Raw genomic sequence first — 23433 nt, forward strand, 5'->3', positions numbered from 1 at the left:
GAATACACTGTAAATGGATACTGCCAATGGGGCACTTAATTAATTAAAAAAAATACAACTCAGAAGAGATTCAGGTCCTGAACCAGAGCCAGAATCCTTCGAACACTTTAGGCTGTTCTCATTTACTGACTCGCACCCTTCTCGGGCAGGATGGCTTCATAGGACACAAAGGTTAGTGATTTGCCCACTAAGGTCTTGTTCAGTTTACAGGGGTCCAATTAGCTGAATAGCCCCTAGGCAACTTGAAGCAGATGGTGTTTCTGCTGCTGTCAAACCTACATGGTTGATGGGATCTTCCAGGTAAAGGATCCCGTTCTTTATTGAGTTGCTGATATCATTCTCTGAATACATTATGGATGTTGGCAGCTCCTCATAAGCACTGCCCTCCGCCAGCTTCTTGTGCTGCAGAACAAGACATGCAAGTTAAAACACCTCAGAGGAGGAAAGGTGCTTGCAAAGGAAATGGTGTTATTTTGTTTCTGCCCCTGACTTGAACATCCTTAAAGTTCTTCTGATCACTACTAAGGACTCCCTCCAGATCATAATCACTAGATCAAAAGTTCCCCCCGACCTGCCCCACTTCAGTGAAGTGTCAAGAGTGATGCTAAAAAAACTGCTGTGCATTTGTGCCCTCTGGCTTTGCAAGAGCCTCGATGGACAATTTTACCTGAGACATAAAAGAAAGGTAGTTAGCCACGTTAGTCTGAAGTCAGGCAGAAAGCAGGATAGGCCTGCACCTTATAGACTAACTGAATCAGAGATGCATAAGCTTTCATAAGCAAGAGCTCCCTAGCATCTTGCACGTCTCTGATTCAGTTAGTCTATAGGGTGCATCTCTACCCTCCTTTTCTGTGAGATATGCCATGACTCTGGAAACAGTTTTTACAATTTAATGGCAATTAGATCCTATACCAATTGGTCTAAAGAGACAACTCCAAAAGCCCAGAATGAGATACTTTCCAGAGGTCACTTAAGTTCACAGTTCAATTAACAATCATGTGTCTATCTGGATAGGCAAAACCCACATCTGTGGAGGTTACTGGATTAAATGAACCTTGAGACCTGTACAGTTCTATCAAGCAGTAATCATTCTCTATAAATTGACCAGAAGGACCCAAATCCCACCCAATTCTCCACAAAGCCTCCATAAAGGAGAGATGTGCTCCTCAACTCTACTTGCTTTTCTAGGACAGGTTCCCCCTTTTAAGCAGCCGATGCTTTTAGAAGAGTAGAAAGTGTCCACTGCCAATACAAGAGGCCACAGTAAGCAGGAGGTGTGGCTGTACAAACAGTGAAGCAAATAACGGAGAGCTCTGACAAAAAGAGGGGAAGGGGGAAACTAAAGATGGAACCTGAAGCCAGGCCACCAGACATTTACATCTGGATCCTGATCCACAGTCTGACTTTTCCTGATGCCTCCAGAAAAATCTAGCCTAATTCACCAAAGCTGGGAAACAAAACTATCATATGGGCTTCCAGCCCACTTAAAAGGAACTCTCCCCTATGAGCTACACGAGCTCCCTTGATTTGTGCGCTCCCCATCCCCACTTTACATGCGAGATGTGACCTGGAAAAGGAATTTTACCTTAATGAGAATCTTCCTCTTAAGCTGGTTTGGAGATGGGAGCCCATCAGCAGAAATATCTACTGGTTTGGTCAAGAGCATGTCCCCAAAGACTTTCTTAAAATTCTGAGCCATGTTCCTCTGTTGGGCAATGCTGCAATGATCCTCAATGGACAGGATGACAGGATAACTGGCCAGTGGAGATGCAGAAAGGAACGAAAAAGTTAAATATCAGAGCAGTGTCTCAGTGGGACTGAAGAACTGGGCATGTTAATCCTGTCCTGTATATCAGCCAATCATCATCTCTCCAAAAGCTTCTCTTTCTGTGATTTTTACATGGCCCAAGAACAGCAGGTCTAAATGACTTACCAACCCCAATACGTATCATATCAGAAAAGCCCATTATTCCCAGTGTACACATGGAGGAACTGGAGTGCACCAACCTAACCAAGGTTACACAGAAGATCATGGCAGAGCTAGGCCTTGAACTCTGGCCATCTTTGCTTACTTTCACTAAGTAACAAAGTATTTCAACTGCTGAACAGATTATTCTGGAGGCTGCACAGAGCTTCTGGAGCTTAGCCTCTGTATTAGGACATCAAACATTAAAGGACACTTTAATGCTAAATTCAGGTATAAGGACTCTACCCTGCATCAGGGAGTTAAAGACAGAGATAGATTGGAGCTCCCTGACGCTAAGTTCATGTTCATTGATCAAACTGGAAAGTGTTTATGTATTAAATCCACTTCTGTGCAGAAAGGCAAGTCACTTCACTCCCATTCAAACCCTAATGTGGAAGTTTGTGCAAGTCCCTGGCACATAAGTGTTTCACCCCAGTTGAATTTGGTTCAGCTCTATAAAGTCTCTGCTTTCAGTACACCATGCTAGACTCAAACTGCTGATGAGTGAGATCCCAGGATCCCTTCTTGACTTACTCGGAGGTCACAAAGGCATGCTCCTTGATGGTGACCAAGACATCAGAGAATTTGATTTTGGTGGTTAAGGTGTGTCCATGATAAATCACTGGCATCCCATCTGGGCCATCCCAGCAATCCACTGCAACAGAACCAAATGGAAAACTTAACTGAAGCCCAGTGACATAAGACAGACAGAGATACAAGGGCTGAATTGAACTGCAGAGCTACGTGCAGTGAGATCTACACTGGATAGGAAAAAGGAGTGGCGAAATGCATGTTCTTTGTGAGAGAACAAATATCCAGTGTAGTGAGAGACAGTCGCGCACAATCGCATTAACCCCTCTGATGCCTGCATGTATACAAACTGAAGCCTGGCACATTACACTTAAGATTCACCAGTTAATCCCATCAGCTGGCAGAGCTCCCAGCTGCAGGATCTTGCTACTGGCCAGTGTAGGGAGAGCCCAGGATCATGATTCCAGGCTCCGCCTGCACTAACAATAAGGTGTGGTGGGATCTGATGCTGGATTTCGCACTCATATCTCCTGCCATGTATATGTGGCATGGCAGGAACTGTGACTGGGGGAGTCCTGAAGCAGATCCCATCATACCTTTACTTGCATATCTGCCAGAAGCCTGAGTTAGGTTGGGCATAACTGGAGTCATAACAATATGCAGCAGGACCCGACAACAATACTGATGTCAGCACTTCCTGCATCTTTCATGCAACACCCTGATAACACTCTACAAATTTCCATGGGTTAGACCTCAGTCAAAGCTAAAAGAGCAAATCTCTTCCCTATAGGTGGGGACAAAATACGGTGATAAAGTGACTCACCAAGGTCACGGAGCAAGTTAGCGTAAGAATGAAATTAGAGCCTGATTGAGCCGACTGACATTTTCTGACTGAAACTTTCTTCCGCAGTTGAAAAAAAAAAAAAAAGTTTTCTTGAAAGTGAAAATATTTCAGGAAAACAATTTAATTTGCACTGAATTTCCAGTGCTCTGATGAACCAAGTGCTAAATGGAAATTTGTTTCACTGCAAGTCTACAGTACACGTTGATTTTTTTCTTGGAAAAAAAAAATTTCTCAAGAGAGACTGTTTTACTCAGAGGATTTTGTGGAGAAGACTAGAATTTTTTTTTAAACCAGCTCCATTCCCAGACTCCTATGCTTGTGTCTTACTGCAGAAGCAGGTTGTCTCCTGGAATACAGCAGAAGGAGAGAGAAAGAAAGTCCCAGTCCTTATTCCTAGGCCAAAATGTTTTAAATATGGGATGGGGTATAAAATAGTTGGAGCTCTACCTGCATTACTGCCCTACTGCTCAGTGTATTACCTGGCACAAGATGGAAACATGGCTGCACACCCTCTAAAATAGCTCAAGACACAGCCCCTGAGGCAAACCATTTCCTAAAAGGGAAGGCTCACACACAGCACTACAGTTTCTCATTTATCTGCAATAGGAGCCAGAGGCCTCATGAGACAGCAATATGCCATTGCTGAAAGACAGAAGCCAGCCCGTTGCTGGGTACTCACACTCAATGCACCGGCAGCCCATGCGCAGACAGCGAGCATATGCTTCCAAAGACGACTCACTTGAGAACTGGTCTCCTGTCAGGTACCTTTGATGCAGAAGAAACATGCTGTCAGGAACTATATGCTATGAGTCCTTTTCAAAGGGCCTCACATAATCAAGTAGGTTGGTGCAAAACTTGAGGAGAGGGGAGAGAAGGGGAGACCTCCCAAATACCCCATGTCCAAACATACATGAAAGGTGCGAGTCCAGTCACCCCCTGCACTGCTGGGCTACAAATTCAAACCTCAGATCTGTGCATATTCCTGCTGTGGCATCTCTGACTGAGCAAATGGGCATATAAACTCCAGCGAGCGATAATGCCGTTTGCTCTGCTAGACTAACACTGGCCTTAAAGAGGACATTTCCTTTCCACGTTTCTAAAAGTTTGTTGTGTTGTGGTAAGTGAAACAGCTGATCTTGCCTTGCCAGGGTTTTCCTTACAAGCCTCTTTAGGGGCTAGGGAAGTTGAGAACATCAAGAGAAGCAAAATGACTGGACAACAGCTCAGGCTCTCAACCTCCTACCAATGCAGGGGTGCATCTGGCCACGCACAGATGGAAGCACTAAGAATCAAGCAACAAGGAAGACTGGACTATGGGGAAATAGGTATCCTCGATGTAGCTGACCACAGAATGGAAGTCCTCTGGCACTGGCATGTCACGGGGTGTGTGTGAAAGGGTCAACAGAGAAGTAAAATACCACAAAGCAGAACAGGACATCTGGAAGAGTGGGAACAAGATGGATGGAATGAGAGAAGTTTCCTTTGCCCTTACGTGTTATGCGAGGAGGATATCCAGTAATGGGAGAGGGGGTTATTCATGTTCTCTAGACACACCGCGTCCAGCTGTGAGTTCCAGATGCTGTTCTCTTTGGAAAACAGGAAGGTGAGAAACTGACCAGAAAGAAACAAGAAAGCGTTAGTGTGAATTAGGATTTTATGCTGGTGATAAGGCAGGCACAGACATGGGCTGGGACAGTGCGGACCCCACCCAACCGCCGAAGCCAGTGGGGGCTGCTCAGTGACTCGTACAAGTACAAACAGTAGAAAGGTCTGAGTCAATCCCCACTGAAGTCACTGGACTGATTCAGCTGGGAGCAAGATTAAGGTCCCAGTGCTGGAAGACTCCACTGCTTTGCCCTTCTTACACTGGTTACAGCTTCACCTTCTTTTCTGAAACTCAGAATGCATTTATACCAGCCAGGACCATTAACCTGAATTTAATTTTTTTCTGCCAACAGTTTTGACTATTTGGAATAATTATCAATGCCCAAATAGTTCAAATTTCAAGAAAATACTAATGTCCAATGGGGTCTCCCAATGCCATGAGATCATTACACAGGGACATCAGGTTCCTGCTGTCCAGTCTATGTCACAGGGAGCGGGGACTTAAATTCTCTTGTACGCCATAGTGATAATATAGCTTTTTGAAGTCATTTGACTAAAGAGATGCAACAATGGCTGATAATGCAAGCAGCATTTGCTAATGTGGACAAAAGGTCATACAAAACAGCACACACCCACTCAGACTCTGAGTCACATCACACGGAGTGACTGAGGCTCTCTTTCACCTTATTCTCAACTCCCTTCCACCTCCACACATACTCTCCTTCTGCAGCAATAGCTGTCCAAGAGTCTTACCTCATCTAAGGAGAAATAAGGCTCTTCAATCTCCCTCAGTGGATCTCTCAGAAAGCTAAACATGAACTCCTGCACCAGGTTCAGGTCTGTAGCCCAGAGCTCCTGCATACACAGAGGGCATGGGGAGGTGAAAAGTTTTGAGTTATACAAGGTAAAGCTTTGATTAACACCCCCACAAAAAAAACCCAACCAAAAACACAAACCCAACTTACAATTCCTTCAACTAGAGGATCTACTGTATATAGCTGAATACAAGATGAGGTCCCCTCCATGGGAAGAAAAAAACCCCCATGTTTTATAATCACATACAAGGAAATCTCACTAAATACCTTATCTATCATTAAACTGCTGCCACAAGAAGTATGTGCTCAGCAATGGAAACCAACTATGAAGCTGATTAAATGCAGCCAACACTGAGCAAGACTATACAATACATGGCCTACACCGAGTTCCCGTTCCCCTGTCACCCTGGGCCCTTGCTCAGCTCACCATCTGATAGTCCAGTAAGAATTTCTGGAAATCCAGCAAGGACACCCGGTAGTGTTCAGCTCTCTCCCCACTTCTGGAGGAAGAAACAAAGACACCGAGATCAGTGATCCCATCAGGCTCTGGCATCCACAGGATATAGGAAGTCACTATTGATCCAAACAGCACATGCTAGGAACCAATTCAACATACCTCAGAGAAACACAGTAGAGCCCCACCCCATTGTAAAAGAGAGTGTGCAACACACACACACACACACACACACACACAATGAAAGCAGCACAGCAAGATGGATACAGGAACTCCTCTGATCCACCTGTACCTATGCCTCAGGGCACCTTGATACCAGGAAGAGAACATCGAGAGAAAACCCAGGGAAACACAGCAAAAATAGCTAAGCAACTAGAAGGGCTGATTTATAACCAACGACTAAAAGGGCTCAATAGGGCCAGGCAGACCTACGGATTAACTCGAGGCAGGAAATGGTAAAGCTCCACGGACATCTGAAGGGCATGCACATCAAGGAGGTAGAGCAATTACTATACAACAGGGAATGGAAGGGGGGTGGGATGAAGCTGAAGGAAAAAATCTTGCTATTTATTTGTTCTCAACTTCCCCCCAGTGAGAGGCACTGCACTGCGGACGGGTCAAACAAGGGGCAAAAGGGAAGCCCTAATGCTTGGATTACTAGAACTAGAACAGCTAAGGCACGAGAGAGATGAACTGAGTGAAGTATTGGGTCCTTCCATCCCTGCCTTCTACGAATAGGTTTAACAATGTATTTAGCTGCAGCACAATTGTACACTGACCCTTGAGGAGTGTGGTTGAACAACGTACTTCAAGAATCGCTTGGGTAGAACCAGTGCTAAGGGAAATCCACTACCAATGGCCTAAAGCAAGCAGTACCTCTCAAATCCCCTGGTCCGGGCATATGCCGCTTGTGCCGGGTGAAGCACAGGTCCTAGGATGCATGCCGCACGTGGTACCTGCACTAGCTGGTCTGGGACCCACCTTGCCTGTGGGTCCTGGAGCAGGTTCTGCGTGTGGCATTTCTGGGTGCCGAGCATGGGGCTATAGTCCAGTGATGTTTGGGTCCTCAGACACAGGAGCAGCACCAGGCCAGACAGTGGGGTACCAGGAACAGAAGCTGGCCCATGAGCCTCATCTTTGACACCCTTGGCCTAAACAAGCTTGGCCTCTTGAAGGAGACTGCCAACACCGTGGCCAATGGAGGATGGCTTTTGTGATGCGATGCATGGCCTCCTGGAAACCATGCTGATGTTGACAAATGGAGTGCAACCAACTTGGGCTGGATTCCCTTAGGACAGCTTGAGACAAGGGGCTCCATTACTAACCTCCTGATCTAGTAGTTTTGAAAGAGTAAAAGTGAATCCTCTCTGGTTATGATCCAGATCATGCCTGGATGTACAGCTGCAGACACCAAACCAAGTTTAAAAGGGAAAAGAAAGATTCTTGCAGCTCCAGCAAAATTAAAGTTATTTACCTTTCCAGAAATGGGAGGTCCATCTGCAACAAAAAAAGCAACAAACATCAGCCTTTCCACTTGGCTTCCATGGCAAGAATTCAAACATAGCTTGGGCACCAATGGAACAAAGGTATTAAAGTAGTGGCTCCCTACATGGCCCTCTTCTCTTAGATCCTTTGTTGACACTTCACTTGAACTTAGGTCAGCTGTACTTCAGACTAAAGCCTGTGCTAAAACAGAGGTACCTAGGACAAAAAGTCCCTCGCTCCTCCCACAAATACCAAGCCCCCATCAATTAGGCCCAGCACCCACCACCTTTCACAGGACAATCTTACCTTCACCCACCCATGCTACCACAAACGGGGACAAGCCACAAGTTCTAATCAGGTAGCACTGTGCAACTACTTTCACACTGCCTGGACTGATAGCACAACAGGCAAAGCTTTCAACGGGAGCTCATCCTGATGACAGAAGCTGCCCCACCATCCTAGGAGGTACCTGGCAGGACAGCAGTTCTTTCTGCTCTTTCATGCCTCTGGAACTGGATACAGTGATTAAAAGCAGAGCCCCTGGAAACAGATGCATCCCAACCAAAAAGAAAGCTCTATGCTAAAAGTTTGATCATCCCATTCTTATCTGAGCAGAACAGTTAAGGGAAGCCACATGCTCAGAGGAAGCCAGAAACTCCACACAACACAGCTGAGGCCTCTGGAAACAACATTTCATCCAGCACTCATGAGGGAACAATAGGATGCACAGCAGGAGATGGCTCCACTGTGAAATACTTAATTCTCTCCGTCACCAGATTTGCTGATGTTATGGCAACCCCTGGCAATGTCACGCACAGCACTCTAGGCTGGAAGCTCACTGCCTGTCATCCTCCCAACTGACACACTCCCCATCTCATTACCCTGCCCCCAGGCACTGAAACAGGCTAGCATCTCAACCTCTGAAGTGGATACACCCAGCTTTCGTACTGTTGCAAGAGCACACAAAGCAACAGGAGGAAGTGGGAAGCCAGCAGATATGGCTAAATGTGCAATGACACTAGAAAAGCAAGGGAGGTGGGAGTGGGGATGAAAACACAGGAGCCCTGTAGCCACTGGAAGGGGACCACCTACTAGGGAGGAAGATGCTGGAAGGTGCATTGCAGCTGTCAAGGAGAGGGAATCAAAGGCAGGCATGCTATGGGCAGACAGGTACACCATAGGGCAGGTGGCAGCAGAGGAGCCTCTCTTTTAAAAATTGGTTTTACACCAGGGAAAAATCCATCAGCTAATGAAGGAAGAGAAAAAAAGATAGACCTGGATACTTGCACTCAAGATTTCGGATGTTCCAAAAGGGCATGGGAATGCCTGCTGTACAGACTTAAGAGCAGATCCAAATATCTGAACACAAACCCAGGACACTTTTACTACGGGTTTGGCAGAGAAAGCAAGCTCATGGAGGCAGGACAGCATTCGCTGCAACAGGGGCAAAGGGAAGCAGAAGGACAGAGTGTGTAAAGGCAACAAAGGGGTTACATGGCAAGGCAATGCCTGGCATGTGAGCTCCCTGCAAAAATGGCTCATTTCCTCCCCATCCCTCCCCAAGGCCTGAGAATCTGAGCCTTCTCACCGTTTTCTGGGCATTGAACATCAGGCTTCGGTAAAGCTGAGCAAACTGGCCGTATGTTATATCCCCATTCCTCTGTTCCACATCCTACAGCCAAGAAAAGCAGAAGTATTAGAACAACAATAATCCACCAGGGAGACTGACCTGCTCGTGGCTTGGAAACACTTTCCTGCACTGGGGCCTTCTGCAGGAGGCAAGGAGTCCCTGCACAGAAGGAGAAGAGGATGGCCAAAAACTTGGCCCGCTGGCACTCATGGTCCAAGTGGCCATGCCCAGAAATTCAGGTTTCCCTCCTACAGGTATCACCAGAGGAGGTCTCACAAAACACTAATTTATCTGCAGAAGGTGCAAGATATTACCACTCTTAGAGGTATAAGCTGCTTATCAATTGCAGCACTGTGCGAGAGGTGGTGCCCCATAGCCCCGTCCATACTTTCAGGCCTATTTGTAATAGAGAACAGGAGGCAATCATCAGATGATCGTATTCTACTGTCCCTCAGTACTTCCTGTACTGCAGGGGCTCACCCAGTAGACAAGAGCAGGTACTCAGCCTGGCCTCTTCTGCACCTGCCAAGGGGAGCTGGACTCTTCACAGGAAATCTGAATCCCTGTTGCACTCTTGTGTAAGAAAGACAAAGACAGCCTTCACAGCTTGGCATCCCTGTTCAGTGCACGGCTATGTGGCTAAAGTAGGAGAACGAGACTGCAGAACGTGCGGGCTTTAATTCCCATCTGTGCCACTAACGTCTTGTGCCTGTGGCACTCCCAGCAACCCCGTCTATAAAAGGGGGCTCTTGTTTGCTTACTTCCCAGAAATGTGAAGCTCACTGATTGCACGTGTGCCCAGTGCTTTGAATTCCTCTGATGACAGTGACTGCCAACCCAATGGAGTGGGACCCTGAAGAGACTCGATGGTCATGAGACAGGAGTGGATAACTGTCCATCATTCTAGATCAGTCTTGCCAGCTGCCCTGGTTACACGGTGACCAATGACTTGGCCAGCTCCAGGATCGGCTCACTGTTTTCAGAAGACTATGTGTAAGATCAGCTAGCAACCTACTGGTCTGAACTCCTCCTCTCCTGCAGCTTGTGGCCGAGTGAGGACAGACAAGAAATCAGAGGCAGCAGCATGCACCTCTCACCCATGAGCAAGGGAACACATGGGGAGCAGGTGCTAAAACACATGGGACAGAACAGGTGGGAAGTCAGGGGCAAGGTAAAAATGGGTGGGACAAACAGAACTGGCCAGAAACAGGCCAGGGGCTGGGTGCAGTGGGACTGTTAGTTTACCACAAGGGGAAGTGGGAGGACATTTCTTTCAGGACAGGCTGGAAACTGCTGCACTATGGCAACACACAGCAGAAGAATGGTCACAGGTACAGACCATTAAAAACCAGGCAACAAGCTGCAGAGGAGCCCTGCAGGGTGGAAACCAAGAACTCACCGTTAACCTCTCCCGCAAGAACCGCATGTTTGGGACCCGGTAGTTGACTTGAGAGAGCATGTTTTTCAAATCCTTGGCTGAAATCCTGCTTGCCAGGGGAAACAGAACCATAGTTAGATGCTCAGCTTGCATGGCCCAAACAGCCCAACCCCAAAACTTTGGTGCTCCACTCATAAAGCAGAGCATTTCTGAAGGGAAGCAAAAAGCAGCAGCCACCCAATATAGCCCAGGGTGGTAGCAATCAATGAATGTGTCAACAGTGCACAGGAGCTCCACACTGTACCTGCTGGGGGCTGGCAGAGCAAGCCCTCTGGCCCCCTCAGTCCACAGAGGGCAATGCAAACCCACTCAGGGTAGACGGAGGCACTGGGCTTCAACTGGCCACAAAACTGTTCCAGGAACAACTTAGTGCTATTTTGGGGGATGAGAGAGGTGGGATTGACCGAGTCACACAAGCATTTGCCCTTCGGCCCAGGCAGTCACAACAGAACGAATCGTGGAGCCCCCCAGCCTCCGACTACAACAGAAGTGATTGCAAAACGAACGGGGGTAAGAGAAGGAAAAGGGAGGACTAGGATGGTTGGCAAAGAGAGACCATATAAGTGAGCATCAGGAAGGCAAGACACACCTGCTCACTATGGGAGCAGTTCAGCATTGTCTTACTCCTTTGGACAAAGGTTCGCCACCTGTCTGAGGGAAAGGAGACAAGACCCCATGTGCACTGAGCTACAATGCCCCGAGAAGGCTCCCAATTGCCAGGAATGTGAGGAGAAGCCTGGAGGCTCCCATACCAGTGTATGGTTGGTGCTGGTTTGGGCACTCTCTACAGAAAAAAAGACGACTAGCTTCTAACCACAGGACAGGGAATTTTGGCAGAAAAACCACAAGCCCAGCACATGGCTCCCTCCCCCTTCGTACAGACAAGTAAACCACCCAGCTGGCAACAGGCAGTCAGTTGCAAAGATGGATATCTCCATTTGTGACTTCCCCCCTCCAGGAGAGAGTTAGCCCCTCAGAGTATGGGCACAGCTTTATCTTGAAAGGGAAGATAAAAAAAGATGGTTTAATGTCTTAAAATGGGAGAGCAACATTTAACAGAGATTTACCGAGTACTGTGCAACTCAGAGAGAAGGCATGCATGCGTGTACAGAGCACAGCTGCTGGGGCCTCTGGAGGGCTGGTTTGTTTGGTGTGCATGACATGGTACATGGGGGCTGTAAGGGGACAGGACTCCAAGGAGAGCAATGCTGGTGGCTTGCAACTGGCACTACTGCATGCCTGATGCCAGGAGGCGGCACATGTCCAGAGGTCAGACCACTGCAGCAGGTAGTTTAGGACAAGCATCAAGGGACAAAAATCACAAAACAGGTGCCACAAGGTAAAACACCCTAGGAGACGCTTCTCGTCACCACCCAGCCTTCTTTCCATCCATCTTTCCTGTACATGCACAGACACATGCACACACAAAGCAGCAGGTCATCTTTGAGGATCCTCAGACTTGTGTGTCTGGGGAGGGGAAGGGTCGGCAGCAAGAGAAAGCCCGAGGCTGCAGAGGCATGCCAGGACAGGACAGGACCCCTGCCCCTCTAGGAACTTGGGTGCAGATGACAGGGGGAATTGGTTGGCCTTCAAACAACCCACTGCCTACCTTGGCTTAAAGGGCTTCTTGTACTGGAAGGAGACAACGAATTGGAATAGCAGCAATGCCATGTGAGGCGCCAGGGGAGCACTAGTCACTAAGGCACGCAGGCAGAGATGTTTTGGGGAAGACTTCATAGCTTCAATCCACACTAAAAAGACTGGCCCTCCCAGGGAAAATGAAGTTTGTTCAATACCTGCACCTTACACACCGAGCCAAGTGAGAGAACTGCCTGGCAGCAATAATACTGGAAACCTAGCAGTGAAAGGCAGCAGCAAAATCAAAAAAAAAAAAAATCAACGTTTATCTTTAAATCTTTGCGTTTACTGGCATCCTGCCATTTTCTAGTCTCCCCACACTCATTTTCCATGATGCATGCATGAGAAACAGAAGATGTGCGCGTGTGCGCACACAAACAAGCAAGAATATATATGCCTTAGCTTTCCAATCCCTCCCATTACAAACATACATTTCCCTTCCCACCATGCACACTGAAAACCTTGGCAGAAATCTTTCCCTGCCACGAAGACACAACTTCCAAAAAGCCCAGAGAGGGGAAGGATAAGAGATAAATGCCGGGGCTAGTGTCAGCATACACTGGATGAATCCCAGGCTGAAGGAGCCTGTAGCAGCTGGGAGCTACCACACAACCCTACACAAACTCTTATTCACTGAGCAGCTCATTCTCAGATCCTAGGGAAGAAATAAGTCGTCTTGACATAAAGGCTGGGACCGGTAAAAAAGAACTGCAATGACAGAGTATCAGAAGCATGCTACAGGGCCATACCAGCTGTCACCACACTCAGAGTAGTTGGTCACCAGATCACAGCGGGATCTGGTGCTCTAACACAGTCCATTGCTTCAGATCCTTGTGCAAATAAACTGGGATCTGAGGCAAACAGCACTGGGAAACAAACACGTCAGTCTGAGCCCACTTCAATGGGAGCAGCTACAGACTGCAAATCTCTATTCAACATAATACAGGGCTTGGAAATGTATGCTGGCACTGCCTGCAATTACTACGACTTAGAAAGCAAGGCCCAGGCCAGATCTCTGGCCCCCACCCAGACAGACTCACAGCGGGCACCGGTCTTGTGTCATCTGACACCCACAGTCTCAATGAGCTGTGCTCAGAGAGAGCTCCAAGCTGAGTACCTGCAGGGTCTGACCCCTTTCTGCCATAGGGGAACAGCATAAGTCACACAGATTGAAGGTGAGAGGTCTCAGCAGCCTATGGCAATGTCATGTCAGGTACAATAGGAGGCAGACGCCTCAGCGGCTCCAACCCACCCAGGTCATTACAGACACAGCTCCTTTTTGGCAGTCTGCAGCCTGGGACGGAGAGTCAAAGTTGTGTGGCAGAGAGAGATGGCACTAAGAGAAAGGGCAGAAAATGCAAATGCTCAACACAATCTGACCTCTCAGATAAAAAATTCACACAATTCATTCACTCACTGCTGAATATGTTGACCCGCATTATCTCCGTAGCCAAGAAACACGCTGACGTTCCAAAGCGAAAGCCAGCGTCTAACAACTACGATAGCGGTTTTCAACCTGTGATCCATGGACCCCTAGGGGCCCACAGACTATGTCTAAGGGGTCCACAAAAGATGGCTATGATCACAAGTATATAAATACCCACACCTACAATTTAGAGGGGTCTGGCACCTCCATTCATAGTCTTCTAGGGGTCTGCAAATGAAAAAAAAGGTTGAAAACCACTGCCAAGACGTACGATTGCCCAATGCCAGTGGATGAATCCTAAGCAAGTCAGTGTGAGATACAGATTTGTCTGCAGAAAATTGGATGCTCCCTACAACCTACAGGTGCCAATCTACTCCCCAGGGAGGGGAACTGGAGGGGTTTGCTTTGTAGTATTTGCAGGAAAGCATTGATTAAATTCAGTAAAAACCTGTCCTGCTACATTCCAGAGAGATACAGCCCAAGATGGATAGTTTTAAGAGCCTGCAGTATGAGGATTACCTCCAATGATTAAGTCAGGAAATGGAACCCAGTAATTATCTGTTTATTATTTCCAGACCTCAGTGGATGAGCCAAGAGTCCCATCTGCCAGGTTACTGCTTTCCACGGTGGGAGGGAAAACAGAGAAGGATTAACCCTACACTCACAAAAGGCAGAACAAGACTGATGTGGGTAGGGAAGCCTGCAGTAGTTCCATCTTATCGCCGGGGAGGATGGCTCCATGCCGTTTTTGTTTAGCTGCTTCAGTACTGCAGCCTCCTGACTCTCACCAGTGACAATGCTTCAACTGAGCATTAGCAGGAGCAGATGACCACAGGGGGGCAGGGTTTGCCGCACATCACTGAAGTTCTGGCAGCTGACAAGTGACACTGTCAGCCCAGCTGCAATGGTATTAATAGGGAGATAAAAAGCAAAATGAAAATCACAGCAGTGGATGAGCCCAGTTTCTTCCCATCTGCTCCTGGGAGGCAGCCAGGAGTTGGAATTAATTTAATTTATTGTAGAGCTGATGATGTGACAGTGCTGAGAGCTTCAGATGGGCAGCTGTCAATTATTTGAGAGCTAAAAAACTAAAAATAACGTTAACAGGCCTCTGCTTATAGTAGGTTTTGGTTGGTTGGCTTTTTTAAAGGTATGTAAAAAGAGGCTCAGACATAGCTAAGCATTCAAACACCCATCCCAGCTATCATCTCTTCTGGCAAAACAAGCCCCATCAAATCCTTTGTACTGTAACTTTGCCCTCAAAATGCAATTGAAACTAATGCTAATGCTTTCTGGATTAGCGGGATGTAAACTTGCCGTTCTTATCCCCCTTCTGAAAACAGTGGTGTGGCAAATGAAATGCTGATCAGCCATTATGTGTATATATGCATTTGTGGGTCTCACCCTCAGATTTGCAAGCTTGTCAACATTTTGGTCATTGTGTGGGAAGACTGCTGGCATACATGAAGCTAGTTTATAATGGGTCTTGATAGAAACCCGGGCCCTCGTTATGCCAATCAGTTACAAAGCTGCATAAGTATTTATGAGAGCACTATCATTGCAACCAGTGAAACGGCATGTGCCAGCTTGCTGGACCAGGACCCCAGTGACGAATGCAAACAGGGATCATCTTTTCCAGCTTCCAAGAACCTGGTACAAAAGGGTTGGGGTGGCAGGTGGGGAAGGATGAGGGAGTGATTATTGATGCTTTTTAAAAGATCCTTACTTTTAAACATGCAGTTTAGTCTCCTTTTCAAAAGCCACTTCCAGGTTCAAAGCCAGAGATGAAATCCCAGCTCCGAGTCCAGACTCCCTGTTTCACCCCATCCTTCTTAATTCCCTCTAACTGCTGCATGTTTTACTAAAGAACCTTGGGTTGTTCTAAAATGGAAAGAATTCAAGCCTCATTCATTATACTCTTTATGCTGTTAGTCAAACATCTTGCCCCTCTTAGTCTGGATAATAAAAATAAGGCTTGCTGCTTTCACTTTTTTGCATTTAATTGAATTCACCTGAAGGCTCACACAATTTGCCTAGTGCTGGAGAAAATGCATGTTGCTGACTTTATTTTACATGCTAGTGGAAAGAGACAATGTTAAAAAAAAAATGACAGAAATGGATCTTACTCGCTTTAGACAAGCAAAGAACGCATGTTCTAGTTGGGTAGTTTCTGGGCAGAAGGCTTGGGTGTGCTTACAGTATTTAAATGTTATGCCCCATGTGTCCTGAAGATCTCTTTCAAACAGCACTGTGGGAGACTGGATGTGTTAAACTACATTAAGGGCCAAGTTTTCCTTCTCTTTTACACTTGATCTCCAGATCAGTGCATGCCCACTACAGCACCTGCATCAGTTTTGTATAGAGTCGCTGAGTATGCAAAAAGCTACTTTGCACACAAAGGAGCCGATTAGACACACCAGAGAAGTAGCCAGCATTCAGATCTGGGATGCCGCAGCTGGTAATTTGGCTCTTAGCATCCCACACAAACAGAAACCTGATCAGTCCTCAGTTTAACAGAGACTCTGGTTTATATAAACCAGATCCTGCATCTTATTTTCCTCTCCCCCTCACAGACAGCAGTGGAAATAGATACACAGTCTTAAAAGACAAGTCACGACAACAGAGGGGTGTTGAGTGCATCAGAGCAGCTGCAAAAAGATACCTTCACTTCTCCCAAATCCAGAGCATGATCATCTCCCTGGTCCTGCATACATCATCTCGCCGAGTCACGATACATCAACCTAAGTCCGTCAGGATATCAGCGATGAGAAGCACCCACCTCTCCCTCTCAGACACTTTGCCCTGTATTTTGGCTCGCCTGGATGTAAACCCAACCTGCTCTACTCCAGAGCCTTGTTTCTGCCCACGAACACAGCTTGGAGAGAGGAACACAGCTTATATAGCGGGCCACAGTGAGAGGGGCACCAGCCTGGCATGGCTTGGAGCAGCAGGGGATGAGAAACCAAACAGTGGAGGAGGCATCAAGAGATCCCTCCCAAACGAGCAGTCAGATATTTGGTGGAGATTTTCAAAGCCATCCCACAATACCCCAACCACGCCCCAAATGCACACGCAGCTTCCCCAGGATGGCTGTTGGCACTGCCAACAAGAACACGACGGAGAAGTTCCTTGGCAATTGTGCTAGGGCGCGTGGCAGTAGCTTCCAATAGGGAGTAGAATAACTGAGCCTTAGGAAGGTGGAACTGGCTGGCTTGCTTATAATACAATGTTCTTCTGTTAGGGGGCAGGGAAGCAGGTAAGGAGATCCTCTGAAATATTTTAAAACCTGCCAGGTGCTCCATCACTATGGCAATACGCATGGCCTCAAAGCCTAAATAAATAAGGCAGGGGCAGGTATAATCCTTTGGCATACGGAGGCTGCAATCTGAGGGCACAGGTTGCGATATACATGCTGCCTCCACAACCTTCTCTGCTCTCTCTCTCTCTAATCAGCAGGAATCAATAAAGGTTTCCCCATCTCTAGGGAAGGAGCACTTTGGAAAAAAAAAAAAAAATCAATATGAAAAGGTTAATGTCCTCTGTTAACATCCGCAAAGAAAACCACATCCTGGAAACTGAAAGGAGGCCAAAGACAGCATCCTCAGCAGGAGAGGCCTCTATCTGGGCCATGCCAGTGCAGAGGGCAGACAGAGAGAACACTGTACCCACATCAGTGGGGCAAGGACTGAAAGGGCAACATTGCTCTTGCAGGAAAAAGTTCACTCAGGCCTCCATGCCACTAAAACCCCATCAGGTTTCGTAAGATGCATGAGCCGCACGAAGGGGGAGCAGGGGCGGGGGGACTGGGAATTATTATTTATAGTGGAGCCCCACCAAGGTTCCTGAGTCAGGATGCGGCCTACTGAGCTACATACTGTGCATACAGTAAACATGTCCCAAAGAGCTCGTCATCCAAAAGCAAACCAGGTGGATGAGAAGGAGCGGGCAGTGAGGCAGGAGGAGAGTAATAAAAATAGGATGTTTTAGTGCAGCTTTGGCTGCAACTTCTGTTTATTTGCTTTTCTGTGCACTTCCTGCAGCATGGACAATGGGGGCTACACGGGTCGGTTTCACTTGCTGGCTCCCAGGGGAGCCCAGCACCGTGGTGCTTTGCACTCTTCACTGCAGGGAAGTCGGTCAGTACAAACAACCAGTGTTTTTATGGAAGTTTAAAAACAGTCAGAAAGAGATTCAGGCTCCTATTAAGGCTTTTTTTTCCCCCAAAGAAAGAATAAAAAACTTTCCTTTAAAAAACAACAGCCTATGCTTTGGACTGTAACTGCTATTGACAAAGACCCTTTCAAGGCAGATGGAAACAGCTTTTACACTTGGACCATATGCTGTCAAGTGTTACAAAACAGAAGCCCGAGTGGCCAAGCTGAACTCACACAAGCAATCTTCACCCCTGCTCCCTGGGCCAAAGACTTCAGCAGAACTGCTCCCCTGACAGCCTGCACAACTGTCTTGGTTTGCGGCCTCAGCAGGAGGCACTAAAATGCCATTGTTACAGATTTGGGGTTTGCAAGCCGACAGTTCATGCGTAGTGAGAAGCGTGCCTTGTACTTCTTCACTTTGGAGACTCTGACACCAAGAAAAATGGGTCCAACCTTTTCTCTCACCCCCCCCGTGCAAACAGGCCTTTTATATTACCTGTCTTCTCGGTTGCGATCCAGTGAGTAGAACTGCTTCCGAAGCCACCTGAAAGGCAACATACATGGTACATTTTGCCAAGTAAATCTTGGATGAAGCCCTTCAGTTTAGGAGACACGAGCTTAAACACCACCCAACTTGCAAGTGGAATGAGATGGAGTCTCTCAGCCCAGGTCTCAGCGGCTACTTGTTCATACCCCACAGACACCTCCACAATTCAGCAGCAGGTTTGCCAGCACAGTGCTGGGCTCCCAAATGGGAAGGAACAGCAGGGGTGCTGCTGGGCAGGGGAGAAGGCTCTCCTCACTCTGACAAGGTGCCTGCGGGCTTGAATAAAAAGGTGGAGGGAGAAGGGCACTGGCAGAGATGGGCTCAAGGGACAAAACAGGCACAGTGCAGAGGCCAAGCCAAGAGCAAGGGGCTCTGGCAGAGCTGTGTGGAGGAAGCTCTCAGAGCAGCAGTGTACACTACACCTGCCTGGGCCTCAGGGGCATTAGCCTCTCTCATCCCACCTGCTTGCCTTACCTCTCGATCTGCAGGGGAGTGGTGGCCTTCAGAGTATCTGCCACGAGCCAGGTTAACCCTTTGATCCACATGTTTACTTCGTCTTCAGATGTGGCTGTGAAAAACAAGGAACAGGGCATATGAAGGTGTTAGATGGGCATGCTGAGGCCCCAGTGTCCACACAGGAAGCCCAGGCACAGCTGCAGCAGGGCAGGAAAATTCATATCAAAATCTCCACTGCAGCATCTGTTGCCTATTATAGTAACAGTGAAAAAAATAAACTAGCACCATTGTCTGCTCCGACCTCTTGTGCTGACTGAGCCCTCTCCGATCCCTTACTCTACGTCATCGGTAACTACACACCTCACTGATCCTCTCTCGCTCCCAACAGCATCTCCCTCTGAAGCAAGTTCTCCCCAGAAGACTTTCTCCAACCATCTCCTCTCCCTTGTAGGCTCCTGCCGTCTCTCAGGACACCCACAGATGGATGGTTTACATTCACCTCTATACTCCAAGCTCTGATCCAGTTTCCTGAAGAGGTCTGGGTGGCTTTATTTATTTTTTTTGGCTGCCTCTGTTTTCAAGAAATGACATTCAAGCCACTCTGGAGACGCAATAGGCAGCTATTCTTAGATCATTTGCTGGTTTCTTTTTAACCTCTCCATTGTTTGTTGTATCCTCTTTGAAGACAGAAAACAACATCTCTCCACTCATGCATTTGGGTGACCTCCAGGTCGAGAACACAATTGTGCTGCACATGGAGCAGCCAGCGTGAGCGCCCAACAGGGGCTTGTCTCCATGGATAAGTCGCCCTGGTTTAACTTGTATCAGTTGTTATTTCAGCTGATGCAGTTAAACCAGGGCCAACAGGCTGTAGGACAACCTTACTTTGGCTACAGAACTGAATGTTTCAATTCAGCTAAAGTCAGAAGGTTTAGACATGCTGCTCTTCAACCAAAACAAGCGTGTCCATACAGCCTAATGGCACTGGTTTAAAACCATCCATTTAAGCTCACCACTTAAGATAAATTAGAGAAAATTTCCCTAAACTCAAAAGAACAATAAGAGGAAGGTTTGGCCTTAGGGGTATTCGAGCTTCTTCAGCCTTCTCACTGGGAATTCAAATACTGGAGTGTTTTGCCTACCATGGTGATAGCCAACATGCTCAGTTCTGCCCAAGACGCGGAGCTAGGTATGGCTTCTGTCCAGTGGACCCTGCAATCTGAATAACGTCCCCAAATCCTACAAGAAGGGAAGGCCCACCTTGCAGGCTGAGAGTTTTCAGCCTGAACTCCATTCCATAGAGGACGACGAAGCAGTGAGACTGGTCTGGCCGGAAGCAGGGATCCTCCTGGTATCGGTCAAAATCTCGCGAATTCTTTCCTGGACGAATCTCTTTGATTTCACGGATATCAACTGGGGAAGGCAACAAAAACAAGGAAAATGTAATTAGAGGAGTGGAGACCCAGAAAAACCGTGTTTGCGGCACCTGAGACTCCCAGGAACATAACTCAAGAAACTAAAAGGCAAAGCAGAAGGGTGGTCCAGTAGTTAGGATACTCGCCTACAAGTTCCTGAAAGACAGACAAAAGACAGGAAAAGGAATCAGCAGATCTAACCATGGAGGCTCCAGTCCTATATGGTGATGTGCGTAACTGGACTACTGCATTCTCTATACAGGCTGGGGACAAAGTATGATACTAAACCCAACTCAGGAACAGAAAAATGGAGCCTGTTCTCTGCACTTCATTTTCAAATCATGAAGGGAAGAGGGGTTTGCCTAACAGCGTCTTGATAGCCGTCGGCCTACATTAGCTCAAGTAAGGTTAGGCTCTGGACAGACATTTCATCACTGAATTGCTGAGAAATTAGTGGGAGAGGAAGTCAAACAGGTTAAACTGAGCACAGGTCTGCTTGGTTGGAACAGTCTCCTGCAAAACTGGCAGCCTTGGTCAGGCCCTTGGGAACTGTCTCCTTGCTAGACCGAACACCCAATACATCCTACAGAGATGATCTGCAAACCCCACGGGTTACAGAGGAGTAACAGCGCCTGGTAGCAGTCAACCAGACACCAAAAATATTTAAAAGATTTAGAAGAAACAGAGGCAGTATGGTCTAGTGAGTAATGTGTGGGACTGAGAATTTGGGACTGCTCAATCTCGCACCTGCCTCAGCTTGCCGTCTGATTTTAGTCAAGTCAAACCACTCTACGGTACCTCACCTATGAATTGTGGAGGGTCAATCTTATCCACCTCACGACAGCGACTGGAGGATTGCTAGTTATGCCCGATCAAACCTTTAAAGCTGTAAAGGGCTGCCCGGTGCCCACCCTTGTTCTACAAAACGAGAGCACTTCATTGCAAGCAGGTTCACTGCCCTCTCTCCAGGCAGTGCCTTGCTGCTTTCACTGTTCATTAATAATCATGATTCCTGAACACAACCGGGGTCTCTCAGTCATTAGGGAAGACGCAGGGAAGGACACAGATAACCCGACTGCCCTTATCTGAGAGTCTGGCAGCACAGGAGACACTACCCAACTGAAAATTCGGGTCACAACTGACTGGATTTCCCTGGAAGCACCGGAGGGCGGGGAGGGGAAGACTGCTCTCTAACAACACTCATCAGGGCATCACTTGTAGTCTACATGAGTCAAACCCACCCTGTTCTCTGCAAGCACCGAGAGCCCTACCTGCAAGGAGTGAGATGGGGACGAGGAACAATTAGCAACCTAAAACAGGGGTGGCTGTTTCAGGGTACAGGGCCCAAGTGTCCTTCACCTCTCCATGCAGTGAGTTGGGACTGCCCCAACAGGAATGGACAGACAAGGCAGCTGAGTTTAGTGTGGCTTCAACGCTGGCAATTCATGCCAATAAAGCATATGGAGTGACACCAATGCTGCTTCACAACCTGGAGGGGTGAAAAGTGAGAATCACTCTACTTCACACCTGGCATGAGGAAAATTTGGGCCCTAATTCATATTACGCCCTTCCATGTTTATACCTTGACCTATTCCACTTCCTCAACAGGCTTCTCACTCAAAAGCCTCTGACAGCCTGTCCTCATGCCTAAATCCAAGCTTCCTCCCACTCTGCTGATTTATGTGCCCTTGAAAAGGCTGAAAGGGCATTCAGTCTCCGCTACTCATTCAGTCCTTGGTGTCTCCACTAAGATGATTCCTGCGAGGGTGGCAGCGGCGACTGCTGGACTATGAACCCTTGTTAACTGCAGAGATGCACCAACTCGGCTCATGCAGAGGCTTTTTGGAGTTGCACCTTCTGAAAAATATTTTCCAGCAACCTCCCTCCCCTTTCCACTACTGACCTGGGTCATCTCTTGCAAGGGGATTGGCTGGGAACCTTCACATTTGGTTTTACTCTGCTGAACTCAGCAAGGACTGCTGCCTTGGGCAATTTCTGTGAAGCCTGCTGGATTCGTTTTGGAGGTTTTAAGTACAGTACTTTCCATCCTTTCGTTATTGTCAGAGTTTATAAACCCCAGCTGGTCCTGCACAACTAGAGCTTACCACGCAACTGTGGACATTAAAAAACCTCTGCCTGTGAACTGCCAGTATGTAAGAACCGTATACATGTCCAGGCTGAATGCAGTTTAAACACCAGCCAAAACTGAGGCAGTCAAAAACATACATCAAGGTGTCACTGAAAAGGTGCCACTAGACAAGCGTGAAAAAGACTACCCCTCAAGAAATCTCTATAAAAGACTCGCAACATTTTGTTATAACAGTTGAAAAAAAATCCAAGTCTACGATTTTGGAAAAAGGAACTTTATTAGAATATTTAAAAAAAAAAAAAAAAAAGTAATTAAAATGTGGCCACATTTACTTGCAATGTTTGGATGCAAATACAGTAGTAAGTTGCTACAAGACAGCTGCACTTCACCTGACAAATTCTCTCTCGCTCTCTGCCAAAATTCATGGCACACCCTGGACTTGACACTGCCACGGAGCTGTGAGCCCCACACTACACCTGGCATTGTATGCACCCACGCCATGATCCCCAACTCTTCGCCAGTTCTTATCCCATTACCAAGACAGCTGTGCTCACACTCGTATCATGTCCAGAACCTAGCTCCACAATACAAAAGGCCCACCTCATACTCAAACCATTCCCAATAGTCGAGTTTTTATCATGTGTATGCATACACATGCACACAACCCACACCCACAGTCTCTCCCCCACCATTCAGTGGAAAAACCTCTTTTATTACCATATCTGTTGCCTCTATAAAAAAAAAAAAGAAAAAGAAAAAGCCACTTTATTTCTTACTACTGTGGTCAACCCTTCTCTTCTGTTATGAAGTGTTTCAGGACCCTCCTCTGGTGTGTCCACAGAAAACAGGAGTCTGGTCAGAAGGCTCTGGGTTGGGTTATGATCTTTAATCGAGAACCTGTGTGTTACGAGGAAAGGTGGGACAAGTCACCATCCAGCCC

General features: G+C 47.3%; 1 protein-coding gene across 2 annotated transcripts in view; it reads right to left on the minus strand.

Annotated features, from left to right (window-relative positions):
* PLCG1 (phospholipase C gamma 1) overlaps nt 1–23433 on the minus strand; it is a 79262-nt gene that overhangs the window by 18173 nt on the left and 37656 nt on the right. For both annotated transcript variants that reach the window (XM_019539643.1, XM_019539642.1), the window contains exons 2-14: nt 20250–20402; nt 19008–19101; nt 18483–18530; nt 10730–10814; nt 9289–9372; nt 7690–7712; nt 6189–6261; nt 5700–5801; nt 4834–4952; nt 4021–4106; nt 2501–2621; nt 1586–1754; nt 280–402 (exon numbers count right to left, since the gene is read on the minus strand). In XM_019539643.1, coding sequence (XP_019395188.1) covers nt 280–402; nt 1586–1754; nt 2501–2621; nt 4021–4106; nt 4834–4952; nt 5700–5801; nt 6189–6261; nt 7690–7712; nt 9289–9372; nt 10730–10814; nt 18483–18530; nt 19008–19101; nt 20250–20402 — 1280 coding nt within the window. The remainder of the gene's footprint in view (nt 1–279; nt 403–1585; nt 1755–2500; nt 2622–4020; nt 4107–4833; nt 4953–5699; nt 5802–6188; nt 6262–7689; nt 7713–9288; nt 9373–10729; nt 10815–18482; nt 18531–19007; nt 19102–20249; nt 20403–23433) is intronic.

Source organism: Crocodylus porosus, unplaced genomic scaffold (assembly GCF_001723895.1).
Source record: "Crocodylus porosus isolate Cpor-Errol unplaced genomic scaffold, CroPor_comp1, whole genome shotgun sequence".
In the NCBI taxonomy this organism is placed as follows: domain Eukaryota; kingdom Metazoa; phylum Chordata; order Crocodylia; family Crocodylidae; genus Crocodylus; species Crocodylus porosus.